The sequence below is a fragment of the Haliaeetus albicilla genome, chromosome 5 (genome assembly GCF_947461875.1).
Source record: "Haliaeetus albicilla chromosome 5, bHalAlb1.1, whole genome shotgun sequence".
NCBI lineage: Eukaryota > Metazoa > Chordata > Aves > Accipitriformes > Accipitridae > Haliaeetus > Haliaeetus albicilla.
In genome coordinates this window covers 3916443-3933982 of record NC_091487.1, presented here as the reverse complement: position 1 = coordinate 3933982, position 17540 = coordinate 3916443, and the positions used below count along the sequence as shown (strand labels likewise).

General features: G+C 50.1%; 1 protein-coding gene across 3 annotated transcripts in view; it reads left to right on the top strand.

The window, feature by feature from the left end:
* The first annotated feature begins 5 nt into the window (after nucleotides 1-5).
* Nucleotides 6-17540, top strand: part of TXNDC16 (thioredoxin domain containing 16) — a 39510-nt gene continuing 21975 nt past the window's right edge. The window contains exons 1-14 of one of the 3 annotated variants that reach the window (XM_069783081.1): nucleotides 6-380; nucleotides 487-612; nucleotides 5791-5994; nucleotides 6948-7030; nucleotides 8153-8226; nucleotides 8528-8602; nucleotides 8937-9058; nucleotides 9580-9670; nucleotides 11423-11579; nucleotides 13063-13229; nucleotides 14298-14358; nucleotides 15727-15871; nucleotides 16683-16829; nucleotides 17326-17385. In XM_069783081.1, coding sequence (XP_069639182.1) covers nucleotides 5826-5994; nucleotides 6948-7030; nucleotides 8153-8226; nucleotides 8528-8602; nucleotides 8937-9058; nucleotides 9580-9670; nucleotides 11423-11579; nucleotides 13063-13229; nucleotides 14298-14358; nucleotides 15727-15871; nucleotides 16683-16829; nucleotides 17326-17385 — 1351 coding nt within the window. In that variant the 5' untranslated portion in view covers nucleotides 6-380; nucleotides 487-612; nucleotides 5791-5825. Of the gene's footprint in view, nucleotides 613-4817; nucleotides 5342-5790; nucleotides 5995-6947; nucleotides 7031-8152; nucleotides 8227-8527; nucleotides 8603-8936; nucleotides 9059-9579; nucleotides 9671-11422; nucleotides 11580-13062; nucleotides 13230-14297; nucleotides 14359-15726; nucleotides 15872-16682; nucleotides 16830-17325; nucleotides 17386-17540 lie in introns of all 3 variants that reach the window. The other 2 variants (XM_069783082.1, XM_009928239.2) reach the window with 2 other exon arrangements.

The following is a 17540-nucleotide window of genomic DNA, read 5'->3' as shown; positions in this document are numbered from 1 at the left end:
GGGCGGAGGCACCGCCTCCCGCGCTCCCGCCCTCCTCCCCTCTCGCCTTGGCTCTGGGGGTCTCCTCAGCGACGGGGGCAGAGACCCTCCGCCTTGCGGGGGGGGAATCGGCTCTTAGCAGCTCTCTAGGGCCGGGGGCCTTCGTGTAGGAAGCCGAGAGCTTTCCTACAGGGGTCCCTGAGAGCTGTCGGGGGTTGGGGGGGGGTTGTGGGGACCCCCGGTAGCCTGCGTGGGTGTGCGGGAGGAAGCCCCGCTGTGGTAGGTGGCAGGTTGGGTCTCTGGTGGGGTGGGGATGGCTCAGCGTGGCTCAGAGACCGTCCGTTCTATGTGGGCAGCGATCCCGATGGCTGCAGGGAAAGCTCAGGGATCCTAACAGGCAGGTGGGCAGCTGAGAGAGACCCCCCCCCCCCCGGCTACCGAGAGACCTCCGCTCGGGTCTCAGAGATCCCTTCGCTGGATCCGCCAGCTTTATTTTTGGCATCCCAGCTTCGCCAGCCGTACAGCCAGGCCGCCGACCGTGAGGGACTGCTGGGGCCGAGGGCAGACCTCGACGCCTGATGCTCTCCCAGCAGCCGTGGTGGAGGGACGAGGACTTCAGCTCGGGACGCCCAGGTAGGTGACATCCCTAAGCCATCTGGGAGGCAGCTCAGCAATGTCATCCGTCATCACGGTGCCAGCTGCTTTCCAGGGAATTTGGGGGGCTGGGCTGTCCCCAGGGACAGACTAAATGGGGGCAGCAGCAGTGGGTGATGCTGCGGGCTGTCTGCTGTGCACGGGCATCGAAGCACTCCTCTCCCGGTGCGGGCAGAGGGAAAGGCCGCAGCGTGTCCTTCTTACAGCCTCGGGTAGCAAGCGAGAGGCCCAGCAGGGCTACTGGGTGCTGGGAAGTGGGACCTGGAAATGAAAATGAAAGTGAAACTCTCCGGGAAGTGGCAGGAGGTGGGAGCATCACTGCAAAAAAACCCAGCGAGGCAAAGCACACTGGGCAACAGGCTGGCATGTGCTTTGATGTCGATGTGTTTCCCACCTCTGATGATGATCCTTGAGAAGGATCCCGGTGCTGCGAGATGCTGCTCCCACAGCTCACCGCAGCCACCCCTATAGGCACCCTCATCCCCTGACTGCAGGCCCGTATCTTGCATTTGCACCAAAAATCAGGCACATCTGGTGCAGGGGGTCAGAGGCTCAGGGGAGAGGCAGACTGGAGCTCCGTTATCATCCGACATGGTGTGCCAGATGTGGCTCCGGTCTCGTGAGCTGCCCCGGCATGGATTTGCGCCGCGGGCTGATTACGCAGCAATCTGCAACGTCCTTAAAACGCTGCTGGTTGAAAAGTGCGCCTGCCTGTGCACAAAAGGCCTGGCAGCACTCCGGCTTGAAACAGCGTTTGTGGATAAATGCAGGATAAATACCTCTGCGGCGAGGCTCTGGTTTCTGACTGGAAGCAGTGCATGAGTCTTACTGTGGGTCCCGACGTCGCAGCCTGGCTTGGAGGCTTTTCAGGGCATCCAGCGCGGGTGGAAACATCTTCCCTCAGCTGTAGGGTCACGGCCACGGCAGCACACGATGGGGGGACACGGCTGTAGGGGCTTCGCAGTTGCAGGTTGCAACCCCTGCCTCCTCCGCAGGCTGCTGGGGAGAAGGGGCAAGTGGGAAGGGCCAGCGGGTATTTCGGTCCCATGTTTGCAGGTCCATCCCAAAGTGATGGAGAACAATCTCAACACTGTCCAGGCTCCAAATGCTGGGGAACTGCAGCTTTTTGACCTTATTCAAGTCAGCCGGGTCAAAGAACTTGCCTTTGGAAAATTTGAAAGGAGCTGAGTTGAGCTCTGTTACAGCAAAACTGGGTAGTGATAATTAACCTGACTTGTCTGCTGATTAGGAAAAGGCTGGTGCTGGCCACTTTTTTGAAGATGAGCAGGGAAGGGGAGCATGTAGTGAAAAATATGCAAAATAACGTGGTATCTGGTAAGGAAGTGAGGTTATTGCTGGGCAGCCATAGGATTCCATAAAACTAACACATAACCTCACCAAGGAAAAAAAAGGACTTAAATATTGCTTGACATAAGCAATATTTCAACAGTTGTCAGCAGTATATGTCAACAATTGTCAGGCATGTGACTTGGGGCTGCGTGGTCTTCTGATGAATTAAAAACCTGCAGGACACCCCTCCCACCCCAGGCAATGAAGTGGCCGCAGGGTCACAGTTTCACATAGTGGGTTGTCACTGGAGAGTCAGTGTCATCCTGATAGGCTTCAGTGGGATCCCTAGGATGCTTTCTTTGGCCCTGAAGAGCCAATTTATCATCTCTTCAGGAGAAGATAAATTTGCAGACAATACAGCTGTTGGGACAGCTTCCATCTTCAGACAAGCTGGCTGCAAACAAGTTGGATGTGTTTGGGAAGGGCTTGCTGGTTGGGCAGTGACGTGTGGCTGGAGGGATTCATGTAGATCTGCAGAGCAGAAGGCTGGAACAGAGAGGTTTTCAGGGAGTTTTTCTGGATCCCCTAAAGGAAACCTGTGTGCATGGTCCACAGTGCAAGAAGAACCGTCAGCATTATGCTTTCCCTTGCATTTTTCGGCAGCAGGTATATTTGTGCTGGGGCATCCAGCCATACTGGGGAGAGTGTTTCAGCCTGTTTAGCCTGCTGTAGCTAAGAGGTTGAGGCAGCCCCACGTGGATTTGGGGTCTGTTACGTGTCCTCTCTGCCAGCAAACTTGGGAGGGCAGCACACTTATTAACTGCTGCCAGAAGGGCACAAAAGGCAGGTGAGTGTGCTGCCAAAAAACCTGTACTAGCTGGGTGTGGGGTGAATGTCCTGCTGCGACAAAAGGCCTGATCTGTGTCGATCATCACAGGAGAGGTTGAAGCAACTCCATTTAGGAGCACCCTAAATGTTCCTGGTTTAGGAGCATCTACCTAAGGAATTAAAACTTGCCAACTGAGGGCTCTGCAGGCTGGAAGATACTGATATAATGAGATAAAATGAAGGGAAAGCAGCAGTGTAACATATTTAGACCAGATATAAAGTGTAGGGTTTTTGCAAGAAGGTAATTCATCACAGGGAGGAAAATACCCTGCTGAGGGATGTGGGAGATTTTACATCACTGGCATTTAAGTCCAGGTTGGTCGTGGTTCTCCCGAGGTGAGGGAGGCCCATGGATGATGGAGATGGTAGCCAGCTGGCTGTGCAGTCTATGATTCCAGTAGGACAGTGGTTCTTCCTTGTCTTGTGAGTCTTAAAAACCACCCCACATCACGCTCCCTTGAATGAAAAGTACTGCAGCTTCCTCAGTAATAAATATTGGGAGCCAGGGGCTCTGTGAGGCATGGTGTCAGGGAAAGCAGCTGGGATCACAGAGGTAATGCAGGGATCCCAGCCCATGGTTACTTCTGCAGGATTCCCAAGCAAAAACTGATGTGGAACAAGCAATTTATAACCAACACAGGAGTTTGTGCTGGGTGTCTCTGGTGTCTTTGGTTTCATTTTAGGCCATTTACAGTGGCCTTAACCACCTGGCCTGGCTCTGTCTTGGAGGTAGGACAGTGAAAACATGAACCAGGTCTTGCATACCATCTATGCTGGGCTAGGCTGCCCTACGGTCCATGGGCTTAAGGGTTTCCCAGCAGTGACACAGAGCTGGTTCACACATCCCTGGTATTTTCACACATCTCTGGTAATCCTGCGAGTGGCTGCGGTACAGGGTTCTGGCTGTTTCCAGTCCTATGGTGTTAATTTTCTGCTGATGGAAAAGAGGTGACAGAGGAAATGACTTAAAAGCTGAATATTCGAGTCTGGATTGATGGGGCTCAAAGGGCAGCTGCTGGGCAAGACGGAGTAATGAAGAGGTGAGAGGACATGAGTAGGGAAGGGATGAGCACACGTTTTTGTGTGAAGGGTGAGAAAAGCATGGGGAGGAGCAGGGTCGGGGGTGGTGGGACAGAGGGAGGGAGGCAGGCATGGGGAGGAGCGGGGGCGTAGGACAGAGCGAGGGGTTGCGGTGGGGCAGACAGGGCTGACTTTGGGCAAGAGGTGCAAGGAGAAGAGCAGCAGTCACACAGGGGTGTGGAGAGGGCAGAAGGTGGATGCTAGAAAAACTACAAGAGCCAGAGGAGACATGGAAGAGAGAGTGGGACTGGGTAGAGGCTGGAATTGTGTTTTTAAACTGCTGGTACCCTCCTCCAGGTGTAATGCCGTGAAGTCTTTGAGTCGTTAGAGGCTGCTCCTCTTGCCTCCTTGACAATAAGCTCTCTCATTTGACCTGGGCTGATTCCCACATGCCACAATTGAGTTTATTTTTCCATCCCGCTGTAGCCAAGTTTGTCATTTAATAAAGATTGCCCCTCCCCACCCCAATCTCTGTCCCCTCTGTAAGCCAGAGGAACAGATGGGAGGGCAAAGGACCAGAAATGCCTGGCACTTCCCAAAGCTGGAAAGAACAGGAGATTTTAAGATGAAAAGAAAAAAATTCATGCCTTTCTTAGCCCTGTCTTTGTTCCTTTGTGCTGTTCAGGCCCGATCCAAACCCCTCACCTACATGAGAGGGAGCCTGTGAAGGTTGAGCATGCCTGGCTGTCACTAACTCCTTGCTCTTGGAGCAAAGCAAAAGGACTTTGGCTGCTTGTTTTTGAACATTTTAGTCTGGGTTCATCACAGAACAGCGATAGTAAGCTGACAGCATCTGACAGGGTGTTGAAGGGAATGACAGTCCATGGACACAGGGGCATTTGTTAACGAAAACAGCTGCAGCTCATGATGCAAAGCAAACAGCTTCTACATGGCTTCAACTCTGGCTTTGTCTCTTTGTTGACCAGGGGCCAGCCGTGCTCCAGCACACTCAGCAGCAAAGACCAATACCTGAAGAGCAGGCTGTGAAGGAACCTGGTATTAAACAGGGGAATGAAGTGGGAAGAAGGTGTTTTCTCATCCTGTGGTGGCTGTCCACATGAAGCTCTCCTGAGCCCCTTAATCTGAGCAAGACGAGTTAAACAGCTGTGGCAGGACAGCCTGGGGAGGGCTGCTGGTGAACCCTGGCAGCTGACTTGCACGCTTGGTCTCTGCTCCATTCTCTGAAGCATCTCAGAAATTTCCTTGGCTCCTCTCCTAACCAGCTCCACATGGAGACCCAGGGTGGAAGAGAGACTGCCAGGACTGCCCTGCAGCCTGGTGCGGGTCATGGGTTTTGCTCCTGTGCCACTGATGTCAGAATAACGTGAGGCTGGACCGAGCCAGGCATGACAAGCCCCAGGAGTTTGCACAAACCCCTCTCCCTTTTGGTGTAGCTGAAACCTCGAATGGCAGAGAGATGGGGCAGGCACATCATTTGGCATGGTCTGAAGTGAGCAATATGGCCCGTCCCTTTGTGAACACCTCTTTCAGTGGCGCATATAATGCTAGTGGCATCCTCAAAGCTTTTTAACAAGAATTGAGACAGTTTGGGGGGGGGGGGTGTTGTATGATACTGTCACTGTTTTCTGCCTGTACATGTAATTTCTGTTTGACTCAAAAGACAAAAAAGGAGGGAAGAAAAACAGCCCTAAACTGAAAGCACTGAGGGTCCGTGCACTTGCAGATAGCACTCAGAGGAAAGAGAATGGCCTTTGCTGTCATCTTTACAGTTGTCTGAATCACCTGCTGTTCTGGTGACTAATTCATGATGTCCTCGAGATGTTTGTGTCACATCTGGAAATTACAATCATGCTGCACCTACCTAAACAGAAGACACTCATATATATGTTTGTATATATATATAAAATACATATATATGTTTTTGATTTTTTTTCCCAGTTGTGACTCTCCCATGCCTGTAGCTGGTAACAGCCATGTCAGCCCAAAAGGACAGATGGGTTTCTTCCTTCTTTTTCCTGCTCTTCTGTGCTTCCTCCATCCCAACGCAGGGAAGTGCGAGGCTGCTGCAGGAGCTGAGCCCGCAGGAGTATTTCAGTAGCCTACAAGCCGGCAGAGCATCCCTGAGTTATTTCAGCCATAGTGGTATGTATTTAACAGTACGCATTTACATCAGCCTGGGTTTTCAGCAAAGGCTTGTGTGAGGGTGTGTGCAAAAGTGGAACACTGAAGAGGCAATTCCTGAGATTTGTAAACCCAAAGTGATTTTGAAGAGCTGGTCAAGCTCAGCTGGCAAATCTGTGTTTGCAAAGCTCCAAGTGCTCCTGACAGGCAGAGACCTCCTGGGGTGGGATCTTTCCTGGCTGTGTCCCCAGGTACACTCCTTCAAACCATTTCATTAATTTTCTCGAGGTACCATGGAAGAGAAACCCAGCTTCCTAAGGAATTGTACCCTGAAAGGGGCTGGGTTTCTCTTCCACGGTACCTCCCAGGGAAAGGGGGATCCCTTGCATGCAGGGGAGCTAAGGGCTGTCAAGAATTAGAAGGAGATCCTTGGCCTTGCCTTTCTTGTTCTGCTCCTTCATGGCCCCCAGGTATGGTTTCCCAGAGACATCGGTGTGGGCTGAGACACCAACACAGCTCCCACATCAGCATTGGGAGGCTGGGTGTGTCCGAAAGGAAGGAGGTGAGACTGCGGGCATTCATGTTGTTGCCTGTAATTAGTCTTGTTTCAGTAAATACCTTACTCTTTGAGTAAGAGCAAAACCATATTGTGTCAAGCACTGTCCCAGTGCGTGGCAGGAGGATGCTCCTAACTCTGAGGACTTGCAGCCCAGCACAGCAGCACCCATCTGACAAAACCAGTCCCAGTCCCACTGTCTCCCCCAGCCAAATCCCCACAGGTACCTCTGCCGGCAGCATGCCACAGCTCCCTGTTTGCCCTGCTCAGGTCTGCTCAGATGTCCCAGGGATGTTTGCATGGGGACCTTAGCATGCTGTTACCATGCCAGAGCACAGACAGTGCTTCCTCTGAAGGTACTGTCATCTTCCTCATCCATAAGGGGAAGGGATGGAAACCAGGGGGTTTTGTGTTTCAGTTTCTCCTCGTGCCCAGCCCTTCTTGGAGCAGATTGAGAACTCGGCCGAGGCCCTCCAGGACTATGGCATTTCAGTGGTGAAGGTAAATGGGGATAAGGAGCGGGACAGGCTATTTCTGCAGATTCTTTCTGCAGGGCTTCCTGCAGGGTGGGCAGAGCCACCTTGGGGACTGACAGCAGTGGCACCCCACAAGAAAGCAGATGGTGGCAGACCAGGGCATCCCATTTTATCCCTTGCTCTGGCCTTACATCTGCCGCTTGTGGGTTGCATCACGCTTTCTGCCTGCGGGACACGGGCAGGTTCCTGTGTCCCAGAGAGGCTCGATGTTGTGCCTGTGTCTCCAAACATAGCAAGGCAGAGGACCAGCAGTGCTGTGGGTCAGGCAGGGGCAGCCCTGAGCTGCTCCTGGCCTGCCAGTTCAGTCTCAGTAGATGAACCTGTGCACTTTGATTTGCATTCATGGGTTTAGGGGACATTTAGCTACTCACATTTTTCTCACAGATTGGTCTTTTTCATGGGCCACCCCACATACCAGGCTTAGGTGGCTGATCTAATCTGGCCTCCCAGCAGCTGCATGAGGTGCGTGGAGTTGCCTGGCCATTGCTGTGCACCCATGGGCATGGCGCAAGGAAGAGTACAATTCCCCAGCGTACTGCACAGGAGGGCATCAGCCCGCTCGTCTCACTCAGGTGGGATGTGCCCAACTCTCTCCATAGCTCCCTCCTGCCAGCTCGAACTGCAAAGAATGAGGGATAGGTTGGTTCACTTCTTTTCAATTCAGTGCAATAAGTACTTCATATAAAGGGTTTTTTAGCTGAAACTTTATGCAGATTTAGGTGAGGGAATTACAAATTTAGGCAAGTGTAATGAGATTATAAGAACTGCTTTTATATGTGCGTGTATGTATTTAATTTCCTCCAGATACAGGCTGAGTTTAATAAGCAAGCAGTGATCTGTCACTTTGAATATGCTGGGCAGAACATAAAATCTCTTGATCCCATCTGACGCAAATCAAGGCAGGCTGAGCTGGAGAACTGAAGTACAAACTCCAGTCCCCATCTCTGGACTCCATTTTATTGTATTTTCTCTCCCAGCAGGTTTGGAAAGACTGTATTTACACTCTTGAATGGAAGAAAACTGTAGTGCTGTATGTTTGTAGCCACTTGTGGAGCTGAATGTCTAATTACATGCTTTCGATGTCTAGGTGAATTGTCCCAAAGAGGATGTCTCAAGATACTGTGTAAAAGAAAATGCATTAAGGAAAGCCTACCTGTTCAGGTGAGGGGGGCTGTCTGGGCACCACACTGCGACTGCTTTCCAGTGCAAATGTTTGAAGGAAACACTGTCAGTGATCAAAAATGTCTGTGGAGGAAGAGAGGCGCTATGAAGACAGCAGTGACATAGAGGGTTTAGCAAAAAGTACCCCCAAAAGGCCCAACACAGGCAAAGTAGATGCCTTGTCCTCAGTGTGAAACCTCCCAAGGTTTCTGCTGAAGTATTCAGCAGAGTGAAAATTAAATTAGTACGTGTAGCTAATCTTTTGTAGTTTCTTTGGCAATACTCTTTCTTCCCTCCCTAGAGGTAACGTGCTGATCAGAGAGTTCCCCACTGATGCCTTGTTTGATGTGAACTCCATTGTTGCTAACATTTTGTTGTAAGTACAGACCAGATACATCTCTGTGAATCCTTTACTTTCCATTTTCACTTGTTGATACAAAGTTTTGTATAAATACAAACCTCACATATTCCAGAGGCTGCTCTCAGCCAAGCAGAAGGCTGCTTCTCTCTTTGGTATGGTTTGACCCTGTTAGTTCTATGCCCTTGAGATGACTTACCAGCACACATCTGGGCAGCTGTACTTGGCTGTGAATTGTCAATCTGCCAGCAAGAAGCTGGAATTTTACCTTGTTTTTCCATCATGGTTATGTGGCTGCAAATTCACTGTTAAAAGAAAACAGTTGCTAATGAGTTTTCTTCTGACTCCTCAGTGCCCTGCTCTTTAATGAAGTTAAATATGTTGAAACACTGGCAGATCTTCAGAACATTGAAAATGCATTGAAAGGGAGGTCGAACATGGTCTTTGCCTATGTACCAGCTACTGGGACAGCAGGTATTAACACTCAGCTTTTCACCTTTGCTTTCCTCCCAGAGCCTTTTTTACTAAGGTGCAAGGAAGCTGGGTTTCTGACCCAAAATCCTGCAAACAGAGGATCAAGGAAACCTGAAAGGGCCACCCAGACACAGGTTCTCCACCTCTGTATGTCTTGCTGTGTTTCCAAAGGGATCAGTTGCACCAGAAAAGTTTTGCTGGGAGCATAAACTTTCAGAGACAGACTTGAGAGAGAAAGCAAGGCGGTGGCTGCTGTCTTAAAAAATAAATAAACCCATAGGCAGGCAGATCTCTGGTTATGCAGTAGAATGGATTCACATGCACCACCTGTGTGTTTACTGGGGATCAGCAACTGGGTCCAGCTCCAGTTACTCAGTTACCTTCATAGCGTGTCTTCAGACAGCTATGATTTTCTACCAGGAGTTTGTGAAAGCCTGGGCATTGATAATAAGAACTGGGAAGGATGAAGAGGGAGATCTGGAGGGAGCTGAGATGATTCCGTTTTGCCTTTCTCTTTCCAGAGCACAGAGCTGTGATGGAGGCAGCTTTTGTCTATGGGACTGTGCACCAGTTTGTTCTGACAACTGAGGCAACGCTGTTGAAAGACACCAGGTATGTCCAAACACCCACCCACCAGGTAGAGCTGTTCCCCTGCACTGTTTGCTCTACTCTTGGTTTCTCAGATTCCCAGGTCAAATCTGGGATGGTATCAGAATGTTATGCCAAGGGTGGACAGTCAGATCTGTTTTGCTTTACCAAAACCAGCTGCTGCTTGTGTTCCTGGACTGGGACTAGCCATGCCATTTGTGACTGTTCATTGAATGGGATTTTATAGGAGAAGATCCCACTGTCTCCTTTCTGTAGCTGACTGATCAAACCTCAGCCATGGGTTTTCAGGAAAGCTGATATAGCTGATGTTCTAGTCTTAAAACACTCAACCCTGTGCTTTGATGATCAAGTCTGGCCAGCTGAGAAGGGTAAGAACTGCGACAGTGGGTTGGAGCAAAGCCCACCCAGCTCCATATCTTACCTCTGCAGTGGCTATAGGTGCTTCCCAAGGGGTATGGGGAAATGGATGTGTGTTGCCTGCAGCCTCCTGTCTTCTGGCAGTCAGAGGTTTCAGGACTCTCAAGAGATGGGAGCTGAACCTGTATCATGGTGTTAACAGCCACCAGAATTTTTTAAACTCATTTTTAATTTTCATCTCAACAACTTCTAGCAGCAGTGAGTTCTGCAGTTCAGCTGCACGAGACACTGCTCATGTATTTGGGACTTCCCACCCAGCTCAGGCCATCTCCTTCCCATGCGGGAGGAGCTGCATTAGAAGGGCAGATCCTTCAACATGACTTGCTACTGATGGGACCTACTGCAGTCAGGAAACAGAGGGAGGAAGGTGGGAATATCACATAGCATGTTGCATCTTCAGCAAAGCATTTACACAACGATTTGCCTGCTTTCACAGGTGACACCAGGGCAGGCACCAAAGTGGTCCTTCCCCGAGGTGCCATCCCATCCTTGCAGGATCATGGTCAGGGACAGCATTTTGTGGCTGCCACTAGGTGGCACGGTTGTCATTTGGACAGGAATTAGCTTTGTTCTACTTAAAGCCCAGAGGACACCAGGAGGTCATCTCCTTAGCTGATGAAATGGTGGTAGCTTCACCAACATGAATAGCTTTCAGCCAAACGGGGCAGCAGGCTTTGAGGTCTTAATACTATGCTCTACTCTTCCATAGAGAGATCTTAAAACCCTTTACAAAGAAGGTGCTTGCTGTTTTAGAGGTGAGGAATGGGTGTGTGGGAACTGTGACTTCCCACAGTTAACCCACAGGCCAGCACCAGTGATGGTATCAGAGCAGGAACAACTAATCAGGGAACCATCCAGGGAACTCCATCTCACAGCTTCCTTTGGCACAGCCAAAACCAATGCTATTCAAAAGGTGGAATGTTCCTTATACAGTCTGTAAGATGTCACCAGTGAGGTAAAAGACATGAGCAAAGCTGTAGACTTCAGCTCTCGTCCTCCTGCCAGGGTCTCCACTGCAGTGGCATGGCTGGTCCCACTGAGAAAAGCTTAATCTGTGTCCTTCTCGAGCTGGGCCAACTGTTCTGGAGTTGGGGTCATTTACACCTGGTGAGCCAGGGGCTTCATTAGATGTTCAGCACAATTCTGAAAGGCACCTGGACACAATTGTACCTGTCAGTAGTGGGGCTCTTGAAGAGGTCCCACAAGCCTGCCAAACTCTGAACTTGAGGATCATCTGCCCTGTAAAACATGTCAACAAACATGGTCATTCTGTCAGGGCATTTTAAAACCCTGCGGTGAATGCCTAGCTCAGCACGGTTTTTGTTTTCTCTCCCACAGCAATGATGAGCCTGATGTGTCTTCTGCCCGGCTGTTGTTCTGCCACTGCCAGCGGACCACGGACCTGGCACAGCCCTGCAGGAGGACGGCCATGGAGCAGGCTCTGACAATGCTCAACATCCACAGGCACCTCAAGCTCATGGGGGCTCCTCTGGTGGTATGACTGGGAAAGAGGAGCCACTTGGGCTGTGGAAATGAGGGCAGCTGGGGTGGTTGTGAGGATGAGGGAGGTGTGAGGAGAAGGCAAAGCTGGGCATGAGAATCTGCCCCTTCTCCATGAAGTTAATGGCAAAGCTCCCAGGCTGGGTCCAAGCAAGGAACAGGCATGGGGCTGGATGGGAGCGATACTCCCTTGCCCGGTTCTGCTTGCCTAGACCTTCCCAGGGAGCCCTGGCACCAATGTATGCTCCTCTAGTTGTCTGTAAGCACCATGAGTGGGGACAGGGTGGAGGTGCCCCTTGGACTTCACTGGAACATATAGCATAGCATAGCATAGAATAGAGTGCAATAGCGTAGAATAGAGTGGAATAGCCTAGAATAGAGTAAGATAGACTTCACTGGAGCATATAGAATAGAATAGAACAGAACAGAATACAGTAGAACAGACTAGACTATTTCAGTTGGAAGGGACCTACAATGATTATCCAGTCCAACTGCCTGACCACTTCAGGGCTGATGAAAAGTTAAAGCATGTTATTAAGGGTGTTGTCCAAATGCCTTTTAAACACTGACAGGCTTGAGGCATCAACCACCTCTATATGAAGGTTGTTGCAATGTTTGACCACCCTCTCAGTAAAGAAATTCTTCCTAAACTCCAGTCTAAAGCCTCCCCTGTTGCAACTTTGAACGATTCCCATGTGTCCTATGCCTGGATACCAGGGAGTAATGCTCAGCACCTCCCTCTCCACATCCTCTTCTCAGTATGGAGAGCAGTGAGGTCGTTCCTCAGCCGCCTTTTCTCCAAACTAGACAAACCCAAAGTCCTTAGCTGCTCCTCTAGGCTCCCCACAGCAGGCTCAGCACTCTGATATCAGTCATTCAAGCCTTGGTGAGCACAAGGGACTGGAGGCTCCCTCCTATCATCTCCTCTTCCCACGGGGCAGTGAACTTCAGCAGGCCTCCAGTTCCCACTGGTGGCATCTCTGCCCAGCCAAAAGGACGAGGAGATGAGCTGGGAAGTGCCTCCTTCAGCCAGCCTCCTGGGTTAGGCCCATGGAAGGAAGGCACTTCGTTAAGCAGCTCCATGCTCTCATGAAGCAGCATGTCCAAGGCAGGAAGGGAGAGGATGCCAGCTCTTGCATGTTGCGGCCAGGGTTCTCAAAATGCCCCAGGGCATGGATGCCAGGTAAATAAAAATTAATGGAGATTTGACATCTGGAGTTGCTAAGTCACAAAGAACATGCATAATAAAGGCCAGGTTTCTAACAGGGAGGGTCATGGCAGGTTGGAACAGTTTAACAGGAGTTGTGTGGGTTCTGCTTCAATGGATGTTTTAGAATTGGGCTTGGAGGCTTTTTCTCGAGGGTGTCCTTATTTCTGTGGCTGGGGAACACATGGTGACATGGGCTGTGCAGAAGAAGAGCTGAGATACTTTCAATGGTGTGGAGATGTGCTGCAGTATAACCATGTCTCTTCTCCAGACAGAGGTCACTGAAGACCCAGAGAAGGTTTCCACCGTTCACTTACAGCTTGGGCTACCACTTGTGTTCATCCTCAGCCAGAAAGAGACCTATGAGGCTGACAGGAGGACAGCAGAGTTTGTGGCCTGGCAGCTCTTGGGAAAAGCAGGAGTTGCCCTTTTGTCCAGGTATTTGCTCTAAGGTGTTTTGGGGTTCTCCTTGCTTTTTGTGGTGTTTCTAAGCTCAGTTTCTCCACCGCCAGGATGATAGTCAGTGGGCTTATTCACATTTGTATGAGAAACAGTAAAACTAGGCTATGTCCTGTGAGAGGGCGTCACATTTAAGGACTTGTCCAGAATAAGATTAGTTTGGTTTCAGACTGGCTGGAAGTGTAGAAATGTTTGAGTCTCTTGCTGACTTAGAAGTGGAAAAACAGTCAGACTAAGAGACATTTTGGAAAGGAAGCTTAGCACAGATGGAAGGCTTGTATTTTGCCCTCAAGTTAAGGGCAGAAGGACATCCAGTAAAGGAGGTGGACTGTGGGTGCTGGGTGCCTGGGTGCTGGGATGCGATGGGAATCTCTGCTCAGTAAGCGATGCCTCCTCCATCAGCGAGGGCTCTCTGAGTTACACCAGCACACTTGTTCCCCAGGAGGACAGGAGGCACGCTTGACCAGCTATTTATCTCTGCTCCATGGGCTCAGGAGCAGCCTGCGTACACCAGACTGGCTTGTGTTTACAAATGTTTCCATGGTTTCTTGCCAAAGGAGGTGTGCAGCCCCTGTAGGCATGGTTGCACAGCCTTTGGGGATGTCTGCTGGCAGCTGTGCAAATGGGAGGAGGTAGAGGAAGGATGGGTGTGGGCTCTCTTATTCCAGCTTTCTGCCATCATGGTACCTCCCTTTGTTGAGGCACTTCTTGGCTGCATTTACTGATGAGCTGAAGTCTACCAGCAGGGCAGCTGCACTGGGATGTGGCTACCAGTGCAGAAGCAAAGACCTGAATCACAGAAAGGGAATCCAAGCCCCTTGCGAAATAGGCACGTTATACAGTGCAGTCCCACTGGAAGGTCACTTGGAGGCTGTTTCTCCACCACTGACATTGATTCTGTGTTCCTGCAAGTTCTCGGGGGCCCTGAAGCACGACTCTGTGAGGACATGGTGCTGCAGAGAGAGGTGGGCTTGCCAGCCAGGCAGGCTGAATGGGGGTGTGACCTTGCACATAGCACCATCTGATGTTCACTTTGTATTTTGGAAGGGACCTCGTAGATTTGAACGTTCTGCTCCGGTCAAACATTGCTCTCAAGACACCAGATGAGGTTAGATGCTGGATTTCTTTATTGTACAACTCTTATTTCCATATCTGGGCGTGGTGCTCTCGAGGGGTGTTGGGGTAATGCTGAGCTCTGTTGTTACGTGACAGCCTTCCCAGAAGCTCAAGGGGAAGTGTCTTTCCTTAGATGCACGATGGAACTGCCTGAGGTTGGTACTGCAGAGCAATTGTGCCTGCTGGTAAAGATAAAATACTGAGTTTATTTTGGGTTCAAAACGTAGGGTGACATCTCCACTACACCTTAAGGCAACACAAGGTTGTGAACTACCTACGGTAGTAGTCCAAGTGCAAATTCCCTGAAGATTTGGACTTCTAAAGGCCCTTGTCCCCTTAGGAAAGGCGTTCAAAAGATGGGAGAGGAAATGGGTGTGAAACTAAGAGCAAACAACCACAGGTCTGTGCTGAACTGATGTAACTGAATTCCTCTGGCAGTGATCTGGGAAAAGGACAGAGTGTAAGTGAAATGAGGTTGATCAAGATGAGCTAAACTCTGGAGGGACCTGACCCAGCTTGTGAGGCAAGATGGAATTTGGTGCCGACAAATGCCAGGGAGCACACGTTGCCCCAGATTACATGAACTGTCACACTTATGATTGCAAAGATACAGGATCAGACCTGAACCTGAGCATCCCCTGAGGGCTTCACATGCCCTGGTGAGAGATGTGCATGTTGTGATTCTCCTCTTAGAGACAATGGGAGGTGCCAGCAGTTTGTCATTTCTCTCAGTTCATTATAAAATTCATCTTCTCTGAAATGCCTTTTGCTGAGACAGTGCCAGAACTGGTTTTAAGCCGACAAGGTCTCATTTCTGAGAAACACATTTTGCTCTTTTCTTTCCATGGACTGGCAGCCCGTGTACGCTTGGGAGCACTTTTCTTGGTTGAGCTCCATCAGATAAAGGATTTTTTGTGCCAGTTTCTCAGGCTGTGATGGGCTGCTCTGACCCAGCCTGACCCTTCTAGAGGGGGGACAGCCGAGGGGACCCTGTACCTCCCCCCTCTCCTTCACTCTTTGGCCACTGGGCTTTTCCTTGCAGCAGTGGATCCATGTTCAGATGCTGGGAGGTGGAGCTGGTGTTCGCTTTCACCACTCCAGCCACAGGATCCCACATAGCCACAATTACTTCCTTGCAAGGAAACGTCAGTCTGGAGTGAGAAAAACTCATGCACAGGTGAAACCAGGCCAAAAAAATGCACCCCAGAAGCTCCCCTGTTTGGCAGCTTTAGGAATCTGTTGACATACCCCAAAAATAAGGAGTTGGGTGATGGTGCCCCATCAGCCCTGAGTTTGGCTTGCAGACAGAGTGGGCTCAGGGTGATGTTTTGCTCCCACTGATTTATTCTGTTTTCTTTAGGGAGTGCCAATCAAATACCTGGTCTTGGAAGACACTGATGAAGTTATAACCCTGGTGGAGAATAAGAGCAAGGTCGAACAAATCCAGGAGGATGAGGAGGAGGAAGAGGAGGAAGATGAGGGTGAAAAAGAGAATAACAATCAAGGTGCGCAACTAAACAGTGAAAAGCTGATTGTCATCAGATAGGACATGCAGTCAGCATCTGCTAGAGACATGCAGGCATATGTTAAAGCATTAGAGCATACTTTTGCAAATCCAAGGCAAACCATCACAGTCACATCACAGTTGTACAAAGTGGCTCTTTCATTCTCTGCACATCACTAGAGTTTCATGACAGACAGGCATAATTTTTAGGGGAAACACCGGGGAGAAAAATCAGCAGCTGTTAGAGGAACAGTTGCAGAAGTGCTGCATGAGTTTCACGGGTGCTTCTGCTTGAATGCATCCAGCTTCAGAGACATGAGGGATTTAAAGTGCACCCAACACTGTCTCCTCTTCAAGCATCAGAAGAAGAGCCTTAGAATTGTCAGTCCCTTTGGAAACGTTTGAGACATGTTTTTGTAAAAGCTGTTCCAGACTTGCCTTCCCCAGGGAGAAAACACTGGCCCCTGCAATGTGTCCTTGAAGATGCATTTGTTTTCCATACAAAATTGGTTTTGTTTTCCAAAAGAAGTGACACAGGATCCTAGAGGAGCCAACATGCTTAAAGAATAGTGTTCAAATCAGAGGGCACAACTGGTGTGAGATGGCATAAGTGCGTTTCAATGAGTTTGTATGTGTGTCTGTGCCTCTACTCCCCCATACGAGGCAGTTACCCCCCTGCTGACAGTCACCATGTCTCTGCTGAGAGGTGCTGGCTTACAAAAACGTGGCTGATGGGGTGGCACAAGGGGGCTGCAGTTCCCTCTGCCTTGCGTGCATACCTGAGTTCATGCACGGCTGTGGGTCCCTTGCAGACATTCAGGATGATCAGGTGGTGGAAGCAGTTTCCAGGGACAAGAAGCGAGAGCTGCCCCTGGAGCAGATCCGTGCCCTGACGGAGGAGACCTTCCACGCTGCCCTCTTGGAGACTGCCCGGACAGTGGTGCTGTTTTATGCCAGCTGTAAGTATGAAATGTGGCCTGGTTGTCCCTTCTCTAAGCTTGCGCTGCTCGCCATCCTTTCCATAATGTGGTGATGCTGTAGACAAGTTTAAATGATAAGTAAGTAAGTGCTGTGTTGTGCCTCCTGGGCCTCTACCCACTGTTAGCAATCAGATTAAATCAGTTCTTCTCATTGACTGATACTGTGTGAAGACAGTATCTCTCAGTATAAAGATATCAATGTTCATAGGTTTTTAACCTTCATTTTACAGGGACCGAATGTAGGACAAGAGGGTAAATCGTGGTAGCATGGGCTCATGGGATAGCCTAGACAATGTGGTTGCTGTCTGCTGCACAGAAGCGTAAAGTCCGATTTCCCTAATTTCTTTCAAGTCTTTCAGAGCTCGAAGCACCTTAGGATGCAGAGAATCATAACATGACATTGTCAGAGTGCGAGGTGGGGCTGGTCTGTCACCTGTATGTCCCTCAGGGCTGTGTCTCTTCTTTTGTGTTTCAGGGGAGGCAGTGTCCTTGGCAGTGCTGCGGTCTTACACCGAGGTGGCCGATCACCTGAAAGGTAAGGTGCCACAGGTCTGAGTGCTTTACAGCTGGCATGCACCTGCCCTGGCAGTAGGAACCAGAAGACTGGGAGGATACCGATGATACCTCACTCCCTCACCCAGAATAGACTCGTTTTTTCCCCTCAAACTCTTGAGGAAGGCATACCCACAT